General features: G+C 38.8%; 1 protein-coding gene across 2 annotated transcripts in view; it reads right to left on the reverse strand.

Annotated features, from left to right (window-relative positions):
- Positions 1–1,382: 1,382 nt before the first annotated feature.
- Positions 1,383–20,593, reverse strand: part of LOC104031741 (transient receptor potential cation channel subfamily V member 6) — a 31,532-nt gene continuing 12,321 nt past the window's right edge. Inside the window, exons 4-16 of one of the 2 annotated variants that reach the window (XM_075715747.1) lie at positions 19,724–19,864; positions 19,081–19,179; positions 18,684–18,859; positions 17,973–18,119; positions 13,531–13,743; positions 13,119–13,205; positions 11,893–11,969; positions 11,425–11,590; positions 11,074–11,140; positions 10,206–10,474; positions 9,051–9,157; positions 7,374–7,612; positions 1,383–1,483 (exon numbers count right to left, since the gene is read on the reverse strand). In XM_075715747.1, the coding sequence (XP_075571862.1) occupies positions 1,383–1,483; positions 7,374–7,612; positions 9,051–9,157; positions 10,206–10,474; positions 11,074–11,140; positions 11,425–11,590; positions 11,893–11,969; positions 13,119–13,205; positions 13,531–13,743; positions 17,973–18,119; positions 18,684–18,859; positions 19,081–19,179; positions 19,724–19,864 (1,889 nt within the window). Of the gene's footprint in view, positions 1,484–7,338; positions 7,613–9,050; positions 9,158–10,205; positions 10,475–11,073; positions 11,141–11,424; positions 11,591–11,892; positions 11,970–13,118; positions 13,206–13,530; positions 13,744–17,972; positions 18,120–18,683; positions 18,860–19,080; positions 19,180–19,723; positions 19,865–20,593 lie in introns of those variants that run through there. The other variant, XM_075715751.1, reaches the window with a different exon arrangement.

A 20,593-nucleotide genomic window follows, 5' to 3' on the forward strand; every position in this document is an offset into this window, starting at 1 on the left:
CCTTGTTAATCCCCAAATGTCTGTATTAGCACTTACTAAATATTTATGATCACTAAATTTCAGTCTTATTTCTGCCAAAGAAGTGTTTCTGGTTTTGGAATCTATCAACACAAAGATACTCAAAATGTACCACAATATCACAATATTATAAAGATGTATTCCTGCTGTAAAGCAAAGTTTTAAAATTATTAGCAATTTCCTCTAAAGTTAAGAGCTAAATAGTCATTCTCCAGTGTTTACCCATTTTATTGTCCCAAAGTTTGGAAACAATGTTTATAAAAATCTACTTTCCTGACTTATTCACAGAGACACTGCCCTGAAAACTGTTTGACGGTATGACACAGCAACCAGTTTCTTCTCCAGCATGTACAGGCCTAATGAACAGTACTGATACCTTTTCATTAGTCTGAGCCCAGCCATGGTCAGCAAGCTTGAGTAGACCTGGGGCTGGTATTTTAAATGTTATATGTAAGGGCTGTAAGCTTGGTGAAACCAGGGAAAGGCTGAATCATGAAAAATTGCACACAAACTACAATTTAAGAAAAAGGTGCCAAGATAAGTTGGGATAGAAATTCAGTGACTTAGGAGGAAACCCTCATACTTTCTTTAATGACAGGCCAAACTATTTAAGTCTTATCTTCTGTAGCACATAAACGGCAAACTTTGCAAAATATGGTGAGCTTATCACTTCAGAAAGTCGTTTTTGAGGCTACAAAGCAGAAACAACCCTCCGTTGTCTTGTTGATGTGCCTCAAGCAAGACTCTCAGGGAGCACAGTTATCAAAATTCTTGTTCTTGTCCTAATTATCAATATATGATGTTTTGTGTGAAGCGTATAAGGAACTTTATGAAGACCCATACCCTCCAAATTACTTCCAGAGGCCTTTCAATATGCTTCGGCCCGTGTCCTTCAGCAGGTAAGGGCTTCACAACTTACTAGTTTGTAAGGTGACCCATAAGGCTATCTGAATGGCATTATCAAGTATATCCTTAACCCCAGGAGATACAAGGTTATTGTTCATACTGGGGATCAGAAAAACACCAAGACAAATGTCCAAATTTATACTATTTGCTAAGTGGCATTAGGTAATTTTTTTTTTTTTTAGCTCAAACCTTTTGCCTGTAAATATAAAACTCATGTGCTGCAGTAATTAATGTGATTTGTATATGTATGTATATATATAAGCTTATACAAATTCATATTGAGTTCTAAAATGCTGGTGGAGGACAAAATATAGGCACAAGACCAGATGGGAGAGGGGAAATTACAGGAAACAGTGAAGATGGACTTGCGTTTTCATTTTATTTTAAATCTTCATTTTCGGGGGGATGAGGATACAAATAAAGAAGGTTATTAATGTCTGAATAACAAGGGGCAATGATCAGTTGTGATTTGAGAGGTTCAGGTTGGACATTAGGAAAAATATTCTCACCACAAGGGTGGTGCAGCACAGAAACAGGTACACAGAAGAGTTTTGGATCTCTAAGATTTTCAAGACTCTGGAAGACAAAGTCATGGCAGACATGGGTCTGATGTTGGATGAACTCAGATGTCCTTTACAACCAACTCTTCTATGAGCCAATGGATAAATCTTACTAGAAATCCACTGACCTCAAATCTTTCATAGATTTTTTTAAATCACTTGCTTTTCTTATATCTTCAAACCCAAGCTGACTTGTAAAATTGTCCCATAGAAAATGCCACTGATTTATGGTCAGAATCACTGGCATTTATTTGTGGGAAGAATTAGTCCAGTCTATTTCACCTCTACGTGAAACCCTAGAGCTTCATTTGTCAGGCACTGAACGCTGAAAAAAAGGGTGAAGGGTAACTGAGTTAAATTTCCCCCCAGAAGAGTTTTTTCAGGCAAGCTAGTGAATTTTCTATTATTTATCAGAAGCATAATGGGAAAAGCCAGGGAATAGTTTACAATATAAATGAGAATAGCACCAAGCAAGTACTTTTTGTAACTTACTCTTATTTCCTGAAAGGCAGGACTGTTTATTCTGTTCCATAGAATTTTCCATAAAGTTCTTTTTGATGCAGAATCAGATCTCATCTTTTCCTATTTAAAAAGTTTTCCAAATGGAGATAATCTGAAACAGTGAGGAGACAGTAACTAATACCCTAACATCTGGCTGGGTCTGTGGGAAGCCTGAAACCACAGGTACAAGAGGTGTGAAGTGCCTCACTCATCTCAGTCAAAGCTTTAGCTGTTCTGTACTTAAGCAGCTTGAGGCAGTTTGAAAACTTCTTTCTCAAGATGCTACAGAAATCAGCACATCTGACAAGGAATCTAACTTTTTTCCATCTGGTTGCTGACATTTCATTTGCCAGCTATCCCATTGGGAATTCTAGGAGACTACCACTTTCTCTTCAATTTTCCCTCCATGTCCGAGGCAGAAGTGGGGCTAGAATCAACGCACAGCATGGTTTTGCCAAGTGGCTGTCAGTCCAGTTTAACTATATCAATAACATAGTTGATTAGTATGCATTGCAGATATTGTCCCCCTTGAAACTTTATTGTATTGATATTTTATATTAAAATTCCTAAATTAACTTAGAACTTCTCAGAGGTTTTTAAAAATCATTAATTCTGATACTATAGGTTGATTGAGCTTATGGAACACTGTAGTATTTTCTTTCCCAGTTCTGCTTTTTTCTGAGATACAGTCTCAATTAATTCATTGTAACAAAAAGAGAACTTCAGCCAACCAATGCATTTGATAATAAGTAGGAAGGTGTTCTAAGGACAAGGTTTTCCTTTCCCATGCAGAGGGATGATAGTAAAGTGTGCTTCTGTTGGAGCAGCAGAGAGGAAAAAAATAGCAGCAGATCTTACATACTTTGCAATTATCAACCCAGCATAAAACAGTAGCAAGACCCAAGGCTTATCATATGGCCCATCTCAGAGATGCTTGCTTACATCTTCACTAGTTTCTTGTCTTGGATTGCAGATTTCTCAAGGCAGGCCCAAAACTCTTGCCAAAGAGTTCTCTGTGCATAGTTGAGAGCTTGATTAAAATGCTATCATTTCAGAAATAAAAATAACCTTATTCTTAAAATCAATAGTTAATGGATTAAATATTACTCTAATCTTCTATGAACCAAGTATTTGTTGGATTGGTTTATTCCCATTTAGAAAGCTTTCAATAAAGCAACCTAAAGTGTTGTTTTAACTTGTTTACTTCTATACAAGACATAGATAAGGATGGGTTTGTTATTGTATTTATTATGAAAATCTGAAAAAATAGCACATATTACCAGAACTAAAGTTAGATATTGCAAACAAGAGAAAAAGCAAGTGCAAATACAAAGCCCAATTGAACTATTGTTTCAGTATATTAGCCATTTTACTGATATCTAATAAACAAGCCAGACCCTTTGTTTACAGCTGAGTTTCTCAAGAGTACAGAAAGCGCTTCAATAGGAGTTTATGGAAATTAATTAATCTGGATTCATGCCATTAGTCTGACTTGCAGTTTCTTTGCCTTGTTTGCTTTAATGCATAATATAAGATGAAGCGCTTAACCAGGCTAGAAACGAAATAATAGTAAGCATTTAAGAAATGGTGTAAACATCAAATTCAGTGAACCATAATTGTACATGCCAAACTGGGATATCCGTATCTGTTTCACATGTGTATTACTGAGAAAACTCTCTGTACCTATGTGTATTTTATTGCAAGCAGCTATAGCAAGGACTATTGCCTCACTGTCCAAAATAGGTCGTTCCACCAACATGAAAATATGGCTTCTTCTCCAAAGAGCTTGTACTGCCGTTTTCACTGTGTGAAAACCACTCAATGACTTTAAAAAATAAGGGCCTTGATAGTTCTTATTTTGAACTGGAAATCAGTATTTTAAACTCTATACAAATTTTGTATAAAGAAATTTCTGAAGTGGATTGCTGTGGAAAAACAGCTTTAATCCAAAAAATTTAACAGGGACCCAAACATGACAATCCAAACAATTTGTCAGCTAACGTCCATTATTGCTACTAGAGAAACAAACAGAGAAATTGGCCCATGATATTTATTTTAGACAGAAAGAAGCAAAATACTCAATATATTTAATGTTTTTATTCTCAGCAAAATACTACAAGCAACTGGATCAAAAGATTGTTCTTACCACATTATCATAAATGCAGAAGTTGCTTCCGTAACATAGAAGATAGTTTAAGGATAGCAGTTTCAAGGAGGGGGGAATGTCTGCTTTGAAATTATTGCAAAATTATTAGGAGGCAGAGGAAAGACACCTTGCAACAGCAAGGAGGAGCAATACTGTTTCAGAATTTTAGGATATAACTCAAAATGCAAAAAATTGAAGCAAATCCTGAAGCAGCAGATTCATGCAGAATATTACAGCAAAAATGTTTTGCCTTTGTGTGACTGTAGTCATTGCTCTTTCCAAGTCTGAGCCAGATTGCATTGAACCAGCTCAAATGTTAGTCTATTTAGCCTCCTATTACTTCATCTGAGGTTCACATGGGCAGAGCTCATGTGTATATGTCCTAATGGAAGAGGGTAGGTATTCCACATTTAGGTATTAAATTTAGTGTTTCCATCTTCTGGTGTGCCCATTATATCTGCTCACTTTTCCCACCTCAGATCTTCTTCTATAGCTGTTTATCCTCCAGATCAAATCAATTATGCTAAAAATGGTCTGTACCACTCATCATCAACAGAAAGATTATGCAAAGTTGACTAGGGAATCATTCCTGGTAAAATATTCTGCCCCCTTTTGTACAAGGTCTTTTTCCAGGATTTTTTTTTAATATGCAAGTCAACTCAGGAAACTGGAAGCAAATTCCAATAGCAGTCAGGAAGAAATTTTTTACAATGAGGGTGGTCAAACACTGGGACAGGTTGCCCAGGGAGGTGGTAGATGCCCTGTCCCTGGAAACATTCAAGGTCAGGTTGGATGGGGCTCTGAGCAACCTGATCTAGTGGAAGATGTGCCTGTTCATTGCAGGTGGGTTGGACTAGATGACATTTAAAGGTCCCTTCCAACCCCAAAAATTCTATGATTCTATGATTCTCTATCTTATTTGCATTAGGTAACTCCAAAGACACAGTTCTGATGCTGTTCTGTGCATGGGTTCTGTGCAAGGAGTTTGAAAGCTAACTATTACAGAATGTAATTTTACAAGAGAAGGCACTTCCTTAAAAATATCTGCTACTGGATTTTTTTCTTTTTATGGAGAGCAGATACAGAAATCTATAAAGGCCTAGCACTGTTAATTGAGTTCTGTTCTGCCTCCTGCAATGTCAATATCTTGTTTTGAGTTCCAAGATCAAAATTCTCATTATTTTTCATAGCAATGAAGAAGAACACAAAATCAGAACCAGGGCTTACACAGCTTATCCTTCAAACTAGCTTTTTAAACATTATTATTACTATTATTATTATGATAATGTCACAAAGAGGAGTCCTTTTGTAGAAATGGCTATATGTGGCTCCATCTTAATTGTATTTCTGTGGGTTTTCAAACTAGACTACCATACTTGGGGGCAGGGGTAGGAGGGGGAAGCCATCAGTTCTCCCCTTCCTGCTATTTCCTATTCATTATGAAAGAAAATTCATCTACAATTAGAGCAGAAATTTACAGTTCTGGTTAATGTGCCACATTGTTCCCATCTCCATAGGCCACCAGTACAAACCCCAAAGGTTTTGGGAAGGACTGACAATACTTAAGTTAGCAAGACCAGACAACACTTCCAATTCAACAAAATGAGTCAACTCAAAAGTATGTAGTTGAATTCCAGAGAGACAGTCTTCTGTCAGTCTTCCATTGGAGCATAAATACACATTCAAGTAAGAGAAAGAGGACATTTAAATAAACACACATAACTGCAAATATCATGATGCTCATTACAGCACCTGCAAGAGAGGAGATGTTTGCTGTGATATTTCAATACAATCAGAAATCCACTGGATTCAGCTTTTTAATTATCTGCTTTGATTATCACAGGGTGATTTGGCTCAAAGTCTAGTGCTAGGTAATAATCCTTGGTTTCTTAAAAAACAGTTTCTGTTACTACTCCTGTTGGAAGGAAATGTTAAGACCATGGATTGCTTTCCACTTACTTCTGCTACTGGAATGAAACTCCACCCCTGTGAGAATACAAAAAACCCTGAAATGACAGTCCATTTCTCTGAACATTTCTCCATTTTTCTTAAAGTGGCCCTAGGCAGATGGCAAACTGACACTGGCACAGCATCATGCCTGGAAGAGAACTGTGTGGATGGCTCAGTTGTTCATTGGATAGTTTTAGACTTTCAGAGAGAGAACACGCACCAGTTTCTGAAATGCCTCTGCAATGGCTCTTATTCATCTATCCAACATTTCCTGTCCATCCCTTTCAGTGCTGTATTGTAGCCTTGATGGCTCAGTAATAAGTCAGAGAACTATGGTTCAGAATCCTACTCTTCCACAGAAAACAAAAGACCAGCTTCAGCTCACTTGGGACGTTAATAGCTCTGATGAAATTTCACACTACTGAAAGTCATCTAACGAGGTCATACATGCTTTCATTAGGAGAAGAAGTTCCCACTTTAGATCCTTCAGAATTCTCCCAGGAATAGCAATCACTGCTTTGCAAAAGCTTAAAGTGCATTCATGTGACAACAAAATAAAACAAACAAACCAACCCACCAGAAAACAAAACAAAACAAAACAAACAAACAAGCAAACCAAAACCAAACCAAACCAAAACCAAAACAGTCCTGCTAAGATAGCAAAGTTGACAATGCAGCTAACAGAGACTGCCTTTCTTCAGAGGGCAAAATCTGTCAGGCCCCGAATGCCAGCTAAGTAGTTACAGTCCTTTTGATCATCACAGTGTCAGCAACTACCTTCATTCCTGAGCTTAGTTACAGGGGTTTGTTTTTCAGTTCTGCACCAAATCATAAAACAGAACGTCAGTCAGCTCTCTTTGCTATGACAGCATTTGGATTTTGTGAAGCTGGAGGGAGAGATTATACTATATGTAACAGTCTGGGAGGGGGCTTACTGATCACTTCTTTGTAAATGGATGAAATCCCATTGCTAGCTTCTTTTGCTCATTTCTGTAGGGCATTACAAAGCATTACAAACCACCACAGACCTTAGCTCAACAAGCCCATGAGCTTGGTGAAAGTATCAGTGCAACAGCAGGGACACTTAAAAGTAGGAGAGAAAAGATAGCATAGATACCATGAAGTGTTCATGAACTGTTCACCAGCAGAGTTCTTCAAGGCTGACAAATGTGTGTAGTGTGCTGGAGTGTGTATGACCTGTTGAGAAGACAACTGTTGCGGCGAGAGATCTGTGTTGTGGAGTAAAAAAAGAGGCTCTTAGACATCATAGACCTCCTCTTCCATGGCATGACCAACCTCTCCACAAAGCTGGTGGAAGGTGTTGCGCCTCAGGATCTCCCAGCCACGGTGAGAACTAGTCCTGGATGTGCTCCGTGACAATGAGAGAGCAGATAGTTCCTTTTTGCACAGGATGTTCCTATTGATTTCCAGCTTTTCCAAACCTTTGTCATGGTTATCCCTGTCCTGAGCCTTAAATGCTTCTGTGTACCGAATCATCTTGTGTTTGTTGGGATCAACCCTGTCTTCAACTCTGTAAGAGAATTAAAAAACATAAACCGAATGAAGTATAAATATGCCAGTTTATCAACAAAACCAAGCAGCCACAAGAAGCAAGCCTCTCCCAAAAATATGCCTACTGACCCAGACATTCCAGAAAACCTACACAGAAACAGGAAACTGATTATAGGCGTGGTGCTAGCACACAATTATCTCCTAGAACTTCATCCCCATCATTGACTTCAGTACCCTTATCTGCCTGTGGTTTCCTGCCCTTCAACTCATGTCCTAGTCATGATTTGCCCTTTCCATTTTGCCAGCTGTAAGCTATTGGCAGACCTATGCCACCTGACTCTAGCTCCCGATCCTTTTTATATACAAGTATATTCATACATTTCCTTTGTTCTTGTCTTTCCTCCTCTGATACTCCATGGTTGCTAGCCTCAGGATGTCACTTATCTTTTGCTGAACTTCTATTTAACTGCTCCACTTCCACCAACCCTTCTCTACATTACTTATAACTTGCACCCTGAAATACCATCCTACACTATATACAATGAACACACATGTAATTTGACAGAACTAGATACATCAGCACTCTTTTCTTATAGCATCCAATGAAGAATTGTTGCTGGGATATTGCTTTTGCAAAGTTATATTCTGCACCTTGGACTGAAGGTCTTGCATATTGGTACCACTTTAGGTCTGCTTGTTCTGCCCAGCAAATCTGAAAATGCACAAAGTCCTGTTTCATACAGGCACCACTCCCTCTTCTGGCTTTACCAGCAAAAGATGACACAGTTAGAAAAGACACATGCCCAAACAAAGTTTAGTCTTTTCTCACCTTGGTATAAATATTGATTAAAATCAGAAATAATGAGGAACCTAGTATTATCCAGACTACAGATAGTTTGTTATTTCTGTGCCTAAACTGAAATCCTGGATCTAAGACTTTACCCCCGATACAGTCTTTGCAAAGTATAATATAGTTACTAGGTTCACACCAGAAAGAAACCTTGCCTTTAATTATTCCTGCTTGGTTTTTGAATCATCTGCAGTGCAGTTCAGTGCTGCTGAACGCCTAATTGATTGATTCTGTCTCTGCCATTTAGTGCTTCTAATAGGTAGGGAGAGCCAACCAAACATAGCAGTGAAGCTTTGTGATATTCATTATAAGAAGTTTGAAAGAAAAATTCAGGCCTTATAACCCATGCAATTCCTGGGGTCTACCTCCTGTGACTACTGGTTAAGAAAACATCAGCTGATTTCACAAGGAATTGCACAGCAGAGCTTTCTGAGGGGAACAGTGCTTGTCTATCAATCACAGGCCGAAAACAGATTGGGGTCTGTATTCTGGAAGGGAAGGACTCCAAACACTCCTCCCCAGGCCACTGGAAAGGCTCTTTATTAACATCCATACGTCGGATTCTTCTTCTGTGATCCTTATGTGCACACACTAGAAGAGAACCTACCTGAGATACCATCGGTCCCCTAGACCATACTCCAGCCCACAGATTCCAGAGCGAGGCCAGAGACACCGTGGCAGTTTCCGCTCCAGCATGACAGTAGTAGCAACCACCTTTAGGAAAAAAAAAAAAAAAAAAAAGAACGAACATGGATGAATTAGAAAAAATCACCCTCTTTCAAAACTGTCAGTTTCATGAGTACTGACTCATTACTGTATTTCATTACAGCTCCATATGTAATGAAGAAAAATCATTTATTATAGGGCAATACACTATTTTAGTCCTAACTGTGCCATGTTTTGAGGAAGCAGTGGTGCTCTTAAAACACAGTTAAATTTCTTTCTTTTTATACCTGATGGCAACAAGTAGGGTAATTAATTTGCAAGCTAGAGAAGAGGACAGTATTTATACCTGCATTAACTATCAGCAGAACTTACCAATATGGGCACACAACTACATTTAACCATTTGACTTACTGCTTTCTCACAGGAAAATGCTAGGAAATGGATTTCCTGTTGAGCAGCTAATAACTGATCTGGTTGAATTTTTTTTGCCTTTTGAGCAAGAGAGTCAGGCCAGCTCTTAATGGATCTAAAGACATTACTGACCTACTTGTAATCATTACCTTGCATTCTATCTCCTCTCAGTCAATCCCTATAATTTAACTCTCAGTTACACAGAAATGTGATTTGTAAAAACAGATGCAACTTTAATTCTATTTAACAAGAGATTCCATGCGTAAGGAACAAACAGCTAGGGAGACACAGGATGGACAAGAAAGGCTGGATGGGCTTCTACCTGCTATTTGAAATAAGGTAGGAACACCTGCATAGCAAAGATAATACCAAAAGACAGTTTCACATGGGAAGATGTGCAGAAGAGTAGTCTTGCACTTAGACACTTCAGACTAATAGAAAGGATGAAAGAAATTTCGTGGCTGATGTACAGAAGCTGTAAAACAGAATTAAAAGGACATGGCTTATTGTATTAGCCCCTGAGAAAAGTGAAGGCCAAGGAAAGGTTGTAAAGTACCTCCTTTAGAGCACGGATGGCAGAGTACGTATACTTACCTACTCTAAGTATGTGTCTAGCACAGTTTCCCTGGACAACTTTTCCCCTTCTTTATTCAAAGCAACCCCCCTACCACCTAAATTAGATTACCTGGGCTCTCCAGAGCTCATCCCGCTCATGGGCCACTCTCCAGTGGGTGTCACCCATCATGGCAATTAACAAGTTGAGCATAAGGAGGGTGGCAATGATGGCGAAGGCAAAGTATACCACGCTGTACATAAAGGGCAGGTCCACATCATAGTTTGCAGGGCCATCAATGATAGTGAGGAACAGCTCAAAGGTGGTGAACAAGGACATGGGATAGTTGTAGAACTGCCCAAGGTTTTCAGGGTTCTCTGTCTGGAAGATGATGTAAAAAGCTAGAGGAGAGCAACAGGGGCAGGGGGAGAGAGAGTTTAACAACAGAAATCACATTTCAAGAGCAACAACAGAGTCCTATAAGAAATGCTGACAACACAAAGTGGTCTGGGAAGGAGCTGCATGTGTTTCTGTGCTAGTGCAGTAAAACCAGCATAACAAGGACAAATCCCTGACTAGGATCACTGGTGTCCATTATAAAATGACTGAGAATTACTTTGATTATTTGTTTGTTCTCAAAATAGTGATCTTTTCTTCTTCAAGGATATAATAAAGCTGTGTGTGTTAATCTCATTTTCCAAAGACAAATTATCATAAATGCAGCATGTTTTTAAACCTTGACTTACATATACGTGGAATTATCTGGATTGTCCTAATTTCTATTACCCTGGAAAGGGCAAGAATTGAAAACCAAATTCATGAGAACAGAAATCAGTACTGTAAAGTGACCATGCTCAAAGAAATAGAAGCTATACATCATCACCACCTTTGCCAGCTAACTCAAAGGGCAACCTGAGAATAAATCAAAACCCATGCACTTAATTCATACTAATGAAGTTGGCAGGGGTAACGTAATGCTGTTTTCCTTTTGGAGACTCACCTGATGCAAAGCCTAGTATCACCACAGCCATGAGCCAGCAAAAGCGCATAAGATCTCCAAATATCATCTGTAGAGCAAAGACAGAGCCACCATAAGGCCCAGCTGTCCCACCAAGCCACAGTGCAACCCTATGTAAACCATTTTCCAGATTCTAAGAGCATGAGTGCACTAAAGGAAACTTCTTCACTAAAGAGAGAATGTGAAAGTCCCAAAACTTCTGTGCAAACAAAGACTTGTCCATTTGCCATTAATGCTAGTCCTGAGGAAGAAAAAGTATTCTTTCAGTACTCCATATCTGCAAAAAGGTGTCAGGATGTGTGCAACAAGCCTGTACTTGTTAGTGTCTTATACCTTCTGGATCATGATGGTAAAGGGTCCAAGCATCTGGAAGCCTCGTGCGAAGTACATGACATTGCACCATCCTAGCACCAGGGCAAAGGACATGGGCACCACCTCACCAGTTGTGCTGGTGAGACGCATCACCATGGTTACTAGAATCATGCAAGCATATGTGATGCTGAAAAGGAAGAAGAGACAGTGAAAATAGTTCAGTAAAGGAATCTTACCCTCCTTTTTCTTTTCAAAAATTCTAATACAGGCATATATAGCCACCAGGCCCATAGGCAGAGACCTCTCAGCACTATCAACTTTACCTGTCCACTCCCCTGGCTTCCTACACAGCGGTTGAGCCAGTAAGAGAAGTAAATCAAGAGAAGGAATACTCCAAAAGAATGGAGAAAGTGATTCATCTGGCAAAAGACAGCAGTGGGGAAAATGAGAGACAATTAATTTTTTAGACTTAAAAAGTGGTGTACTTACACAATTATGTGAAAAGGCCCTCCTAGGATGGTTTGTCCAAAGTATTTTGCTGCTCCAACTCTAAGGATATCTGGGATCTAAGAGAGACATCCTATTGACCTTCGGACTTAGACAGATTCCATTACACTATTGAATGTCATGGTAACCACCAATATTCACAGGATCTTGGGGTCAGCTGCATCTGCTTTGTTTGCTGGTTCACAGTTTGATTTCTCTATTACTTCAAAAATTGAATGATTGAGTCAGGTGTGCCCTCTTGGGATGTGACAGAGATTCCAGGAAAATCTAAGAACACTTGTGCAGATTGAGAGATTTTGGTATGTGGAGAGAGATGTTGCAACACAAAGCTGTGAGCCTGAAGTTCATATAGGTTACTAAGAAGACAGCAGACAAACAGGTGAGTCTCAGAAGTGAAGCCAAAAAAGACCTTCTTGGGGAATCAAAGGGGTTTGTTATAATTCAGACTCACTGTGTTAGTTGTAGTGTAGCCCCAGAGCCCTGACCAAACACAAGAAGAAGGACCTGTCCTTCTGGAACATATACGGGCAGAAAGAAAGCTGTTTACAAGGCCCATTTTACTTCAGTTCACCCTGGCATAGTCATTTGAGTTTTGGCATATAAAAGTTTTAGTCTTCTATTTCATGTTATAATAAAACCAAGTGGGGGATGGATTTGTTTTAATTAAAAGAATTTTTGCTTTTTTTTTCTTTTGAGAGTTTATGGTAACAACAACACCTAAACATGTCCACCTCAGAACTCTGGTTGAGTAAGGCTCCTTTTATATGCCCACACAGTCACTGATCTCCAATTAAATATAAACTTTTCTGTGTACACACAGAAATCACTTCAGCCAGCACCCCTAAACAAATGAGTATTTAGGGGTGCTGGGTGAAGAATCTCTAAGAATCTTGTGCAACACTTGGGATTCAGCTGGACCCACAGATGGTGCTAATGGGAACTGTGGCACTACCCTGCAATAGTATTTGATCGCGTGGCCAGTCCTTCTAACCGTTTCTTCCACACCTGGAGTCTCACTAGTACATTATCACAGTCTCTGTTTCATCCAATAGATACTGTTGACAGTGTCTATTGCCATAGGCATATATCAAAGCACTTAGACTAAGCAAATAACCCCTACCAAGTTGTGAGCACAAACTCATGTTTGTCTAGGAAGCAAAATCTGTCTTGATTAACCTTGAAACCATATAGCTCACTGTTTCTCTTACCTCAAGGATCAAAATTACTACAGCTCCAATGACTGTGATCAGTTCCCCCACCAGCCTCAGCTCATCCTCATATGTCATATATGATTCCTGAAAAAAAAAAGTGAAAGGAAATTAAAATTAAATTTTAAAGGGAGTGAAAGGAAATTAAAAAAGAGAATAGGGGAAAAGAAGGCCCACTGTTAGTGTAATAAACATGACTAGGCCTGACAAGGCTACAGGAACCAGCCCAGCCCCAGCAACAGAGAACAGATCATGCCCCATGTTCCTCACTGACAAAGGGCAGCTGGCAGAAAGAGAGGAGGACAGCTGCAATAGCTGGCAACTGGGAAAGACTTGGACTTCCCAGTTGAGTAGGTTAGATTAGAATTGCCCAATGCTGCCTATGGGGCCCTAACTCCTATAGACACAGTACCTGCAGCATTTTCTGGACATAGATTGTATTGTCTCTGCTGCTTGTTTTGTTGCCTATTCGGGGCTTCAGTGGTCGGTAGACGCAGCACATAGTGAAGCAGACCATGTAGAGTATATAGAATAAAGCCAGGAAACAGAAATAGGGACGACCATACATATTCCACTTCAGGCTCACCAGCTCCTTCACAGGTGTTAGGTCCAAGATCTGGCGTGCCTGAGAAAAATAGAAAGAAGGAATTAATTGCCATAAGGACATTTAAGCATCATTCACACTGTTTCCTGGGAGAATGTTAACAAACTATTCTCACCTATGCTATGCAGCATTAGGAAGTTGAATTTATTTTGCAAAAATTGAATGCTCAAGTGCATTTGGATTTGCTCAGTTTGCCAGTAAAGAGCTTTGAAAAAAAGTAAAAAATATATCCTGCAGAGAACAACTTTTGAATACCAGTGGGAAGTGCAAGAGAAGCATGCTAGATACTGGAATAATTGTATTGTCTGTGTAGGCCTGGACACATATAAACACTTGAGACAGACCTATGATCTAGGTCCATGAATGCAAATATATGAGGATGTGTTACAGAAAATACAAGATATTATTGATTTATTTATTTTTTATTATAATATCAAGATATATACATACTAGGGGTGGGTTAACTTTACAGTATCAGAAAATTTATAAATCCCTTTACAGTGTCAGAAAGTTTATAAATCCTTTCCCCTGCACTGGAGGGAAGAATCGTCTCCTATCATACAATTCCATTTCAAAAACTAACATGAAGAACCCAGAAATTTTCTCAAGTGCTTTCATGGTCGATTTGGTTGATTTGCACACATGCATATAAAGGACAAAGAAAATACAGTGAGATGATATGGAAAAAAAAAATTCAACATATTTTCCTCTGTTGAACATTGCTAATCAGAAAGTTTATAAATCCTGTGAACTCTAGGGATTCAAGTATGTACAAAACTACTTCAATTAATGAATTGTCTTTTACTGTAACTGGAATAAATTTTGAAGAATATTTTGTGTTAATGAAGACAGCACAGTGCACTTCACAGCAGACAGATACACTCCTCTGTGCAAAATATATGTCATTATTAGAACACAGAATTGCAAATAAGGTAATTTGGATTATATTTTCAGCTACAGAAAAAAGTTTCTGCGCAACCTTGTGAAATGCATTTAGATTTTTTTCTCCAAATTAAGAGTTCTGCATTTATACATGTAAGTTAACATTGGTTTCAACAGCTATTTCTTATCAACTTCAGTAGCATTTGTGGAAACTCTTTATCTCTAGGAAACATATCAAAAGGTCCTTTAGACCATTAGCTCTCTGAAAAACTCACACTGATATTACCTTGATTTAGCAGCCAACTAGGCAATAGGGTCCTACAGACTGCCAATCAGCTCACCTAAGATCTAAATTGCTCTCTGGAGATACTTAGTTACTTGCATTTCTTTATCGACCACATGTAAAACTTAGGGAATCTGTATTCCTTAACTAAACACCTCAGTTGGTGACAAAAATTAGATGGGATGAATCTAGGCCAAGTGCACTTCTTTAGCTTGATTTGTCCAATAGGAACACACAATATTGTTTGCAAAAAAGCAATCACTCTCAAGCCCACCCAAAACTAGACGCTCTGCTTAGTATACTAGTCTGTGAAGAAAGAATGAACCACATGGGAAAGATGTTAATTTTAGTAAGTAATGCACATGGGGATGTATTCAACACTGTAGTGACAAGAGCACTATGCTGATGAATAAAATGGAAGACAGAATATTAGGGTCATTATAACTGTTTAGGATCCATTGCCAGTCTGGAAGAAATCAGTATAGTTGAACTGAAGCTATAATTGTAATGGTTTCCTGCAGTTGAAGAGTGAGCCTGTAGTCCTTCGCCTGTCTTCCCTACATGAAAGTGTAATTTCTATTGATGTAAGCAGAATATGTAAATACTGAAAGTCTAGAAACAGGACTATGGCTGGTATGTTTGTGAAGGATCAAAGTGTGCTTTGTAGGTCAAGGGGCTCAGTCTACTCCAGAGACAGTCAAAAGCAGTTCTATTCAGCTACTTTAAGACAGTCAGTATTATTTCACTTGCAGTTTCTCTACCTATAAAAAAGGGAAGAATTTATTTGGCTATTCTCACAGAACATATGCAGGGTTCACATGAGCAATAAGCTACTTTTCCAAGAATCCTTTCTGAGGTTGCCAACTGAGCCCCAAAATGTCAACAAGGCCTTTTCTGTAAAAGGGAAACAAAGGCATGTATATAATTGATGGGAAATTATCCTCAGTTCTGATGCATAAAACGGAAGACTAACAACTAAAATTTATCTGATAAACCTTTGAAATGTTTTTTGGTGTGTGGGAACATAGAACTGAGGATGACAGAATATTCCTGTTAGTACAGCAATACACATCTTTTGTATCAGATGATTTAGGATAAGAAAATTGCAACATTTTTCCAAATGAGATTAGCACTTGTCTAAAGCTCCATGGCTTATGTAAAAATATTACTTTTTAAGTTTCTGCATTATTATCTGGGTGATACTTAACTGAATCATCTATATCAAGCCTTCAGCTTCTGCTAGAAGACTGGCGCTTAGAGCATAAGTAGGACAAACAGGGTGCTCTTTACACTTTATTCAATGCTTCTAGACCTACTTTTTATTGTAATGTTTAGGGGACCACTGCAATAAGCAAGGACACATAAGTCAAAGTGGCATGAGTGGGTTACTTTAAAGGAAAACTTCTTATTGCACTCTATAGATATTTTCCTTCTTTCGCTACATTGCCCTGTTTCTTCTAAGTGAGCCAAAGACAGATTGCACAAAGTGCAAGGAATATGTATGTTTCAGTAAATGGACATGACTCTTGAATGGCCTAATAAATACCCTAAAGGATCAAAAAGAAGTAAGAGATAATGAGCCTAGCTAGATGGCTGTAGGAATTCTGTTTTGTGTATAAGTCAGTATTCAGGAATTCTTTGCATAGCAGAGTAAATTTCATTTTCAAAAGGATGATATATCTTTAGAAGCTTACTATAATCTTCCTGTAGCTTTGTTCCCTTCTATTTTTGCCACTTTTCATCTACTTAAGGGTCAGAAAATATATATTAGTACCTATTTGTGTATGCAACCCCCTTAATACAAGAGCAACATGCTTCTGATTGGGGCCTAAAGATGCTACTCTAGTCCAATACTGGACTAGGAGGGTATGAGAGGGTGGGGTGACACATTGCATTCTTCTAGAGGAGACAGCAAACATTTTTACCAAACATATATCAAATACAAAAAAGAATTACTATTTATGCATGCAAACATTGCAATTACTTGTATTTAAGAGCATTCTGGAAAATAAAGAAATAGTTATATCTCATGGTATTTGGGGACATCTTATCCTCTGAAATTAGGAACCTTGGACCTGCATGCACTATATGTTTTGGGAGAAGACAGAGGCACAATATTCTTCTTTCTTTTAGGATTATGGTTTAGTCTTCTGGACAACTTCTAAGGTTGTTCTATTTTTTTGACATAGACTTCTTTCCTCTGAATTTCCATATGTATTGCCCCACATAGAAATTTAGAAGATTTTAAATAAAAGCAAAGGGGAGTTTCACAGACTTCCTCCACATTGTGCAAAGTTCTCCAATAGCTGAAACTTTTGTTAGAGAAGTTTGACTAAAATTTTGGTAGATGGAAATGATACAGGATGGGTAGAATTGTGCTAATTACAGTGCCTTCTGATTCATTTCCTGGCCTATCAGGATTATTTAAGGTGATGACAAGTGACAGGGTAGTGTACCTTGAAAGTGTTAAGCAGATCTGTCTAAGCCTGCCATTACAATCTGCTATTTTTATCTTAGTGATCCCTTTACAAGTTTTTGAGCCTACAGCAGAGATAATTCACCTACTTTGTTTTGAGTCAAAACCTGGACAAGCAATGTCATTAAATGAAGGGAAGAATAATAATGAGTGGTTTTAAATGCACTCCAGTTTAGGATTTCTGAACATAGTTGTGTCTCACATGGACATTGTGAGAGTTAATCAGTATCACAGTTATAGAAAGCTACTTGCTAGAGCTACTCTAGAGCTACTTGTTACTGATAGAGCTACTTGTTACTGATATCTTTGAGCCTGGTGAAAGAAAGAGAACCCTTTACTGAATCACAGAATGTCACTTCCTGTAGCTTGCTCACACTAAGTTCTTCCAGTCACCTGCAAGTTTCATACCTCAGAAGAAACTGTGTGTAAATCATCAGATGTAGCCAGATCATTAAAAAGCTGCTATATTTCATGTATTACCTGCAGCACATGGTACAAAGTCCTTGCTCTATGGACAATATAAAAGAGCTTGAACGTTCAAACTCATCATTCTTCTCCTTTTATAATCACCATGGTCTGCACATAGAAAGCACGTGGTGCCCACAGTACCTCTCTCTTCTTGGTTGAGACAATGAGCTCAAGGAATGACTGATCTTCAGCCCAGGAGTCAATCTCTGTGAGATCGTAGAGCACAGTGGTCAAGGGGCCAAAGGACCAGAGATTGTGCTTCCGCTTCTGCATAAGGTATTGAAACATCTGAGGAGGAAAGAAGGGGGTGGAGGATATCAGAAGCTTTCCAGTATATAGTGTATTTGCAATGAAAACAAAGGTGTTAAAAACCCTTAATTACAATGTACTAAGCATCTTCGTCTTTTCGTTAAGGGGAAAGATGAGAATTTACATTAAATATTGAGTTCTTGACTATGAATAAATGTCTGTGGATACCTGAAGAAGTTTCCTGTGTGCCACATTTAGGGTAATGAAATCTAGACAACAAAAACAATAATTTCAGTCAGACTTTTAAAAAATTACTTGGAGTGGATCTTTCTGTTAATACCTGTTTAACTCAAATGCTTCAAAAATTGGGTCAAAAGATCTATTCTTTAAGCACTCGTTTCTTCCATTAGGATAAAGAAATTTCTTATACAGGTTTTCTGGTCCTACATGAGACTTCTGGCAAAAAAAAAAGAAGGACTTGTTATGTATCTTCTATCCACTTAGAACATGCACAAACTCGCTTGGTCTGGATGATGTTACTTCAAGTCTCCGTTTGTGAATAACCTCTTTCCCTATGGAGGCAACTGTGTCACTTAAACTCACCACAGTGTTGCCCTCAACTCCAGCCAGTTTGAATGGAGTAAGCCCCTCATTGTTAGGAATCAATTCAAGTGATCCTGGTCCCTCTTTGTTCCTGTCATAGGAAAGTATCAGGCTGTACATGTGGCAGGCAAATGTCTTATTAGGTTGGAGAACCAGGATGTGAAGAACAGTGTTACCTATGAAGGAAGCAGACCAGATAAAATATATGGAATAGCCCAGCCCTGTGCAAAGACTGGGAATTGACTGATGCCATTAACAGTTGCTTTCATCTTCCTCACATCCCTCATCCCACAGCTGTTTGTAATGAGAAAAAAGTATGTGCATTCACAGATGACAGAGTCTGATTTAAAGTGTCCAGAACCACTGTATGCAATTCACTAGGCCCCACAGCACATACCCAGATAATCTTGAGCTCTAATATCAGCTCCATTTTCAATGAGCAACTGTACAATTTCCTCATTTCCCACACAGGCAGCAAATGATAAAACATGCTCCCCTGCAAAGAAAAGAATGGGAAGAAACAACTTTAAGACTCCAGGAGGCAGGAGAGGTTAAAGCACGCTGAGGGTAAGCTATCTGTGCTATGAAGCCAGAAGTTATGAAAGGAAGAATTACTTCAGGTAACCTGTAAATTTCCTGCCCCACTCCTCATCCTACTCAGAAAGGAAAAGAAGATCTGCTCCACATAACACTAAAAGGAAGAAGTATTCTTTTCAGATTATCTTCATAAGAAGGTTGACGAGTAAGTTGCAGTATATGCTGCTAGGAAGAAATTAAATTATAATTCTTATGCCATATATATTTTTTATATACATGAAAATATATAAAATGTGTATGATTTATATAGTTATATTTATGTAGTATTCACATACTTAGATGGAGTCTTACTGTCCGCTAAAATGGGTGAGACTGATGACACTTGGAGACAGGAACCTCTGCTTATCCAGTTTAGATGGGGACTAAAGCAAACCTCCCTTATATTCCCTCATCACTCTGCTGGTTCCCTCCCATAGCAGCAAGGGGAGAAGATAAGGCTGTACCAAAATAGAGAAGATTCTGGGAGCTGCGCCTGAAGAAGTGCCCAGTGGCCTGTGCTGTGCAGGCATTGGCCCCTCTCTTGAGTAAAGCCTTCACCAAAGTGATGTTCTGGTTCACTGCTGCAATGTGGAGAGCTGTCTGCCCTGTAAGACACAGAAATAACACCTTGCCTTCCAAGAAAGAAGCTTCAGGTTGATCAGTAGCCTGCAGTTCACATTTCACTCATGGTAAATCTAAGTATTTTTGGAACTGCATCCACAGTGGCTATATGATTTAGCTTTGAAGTTATCCCTGTTGTGTGCAGAAGGTTGGACTACAGATTTTCCAGAGGTCTCATTCTATGTAAACCTTTTATGAATTCATAAAAACTGACTTTACAACCTTCCAAAAAAAAACCTCACCAAACCAACAGGATGCACTTTCTAGATTTTTTCTGGGGGGAAAAAAGGCATGCCACACTCTTCCAAGAAACACACTGAAAGCTCATGTCTCTCAGAAAGGACTATACTTTCCTTCATAGGACATGAAGGCCAGGTCAAGACAAAGCTCCCAAAGAAGACTTGCTCTAATCCATCAAACTAGGTATTAGAATTTTTAAAACACCATCGTTATTATTTTAGTGGCTTCAGGATTCTGTCAGGCATTTCTGTGTAGTCAATCAGAACCATTCTTTAAAAACCTGGCTCAGAGTCTAGACTCAAAAGTAGTGGCCACATTTGCTTTCAACCCCTATTCTTTGTCAACCAAAGAACCATTTTTTTCTCCTTTCAGAGGAGATCTGGTAGGTGTCCCCTTTGTTATATATGACTATGGCAGGAAGCAAACTGTACATACCCTTGCAATCCCACTATAGCAAACAGGCCCACCTGTGG

This window comes from Pelecanus crispus, chromosome 1 (assembly GCF_030463565.1).
Source record: "Pelecanus crispus isolate bPelCri1 chromosome 1, bPelCri1.pri, whole genome shotgun sequence".
Taxonomy (NCBI): Eukaryota; Metazoa; Chordata; class Aves; order Pelecaniformes; family Pelecanidae; genus Pelecanus; species Pelecanus crispus.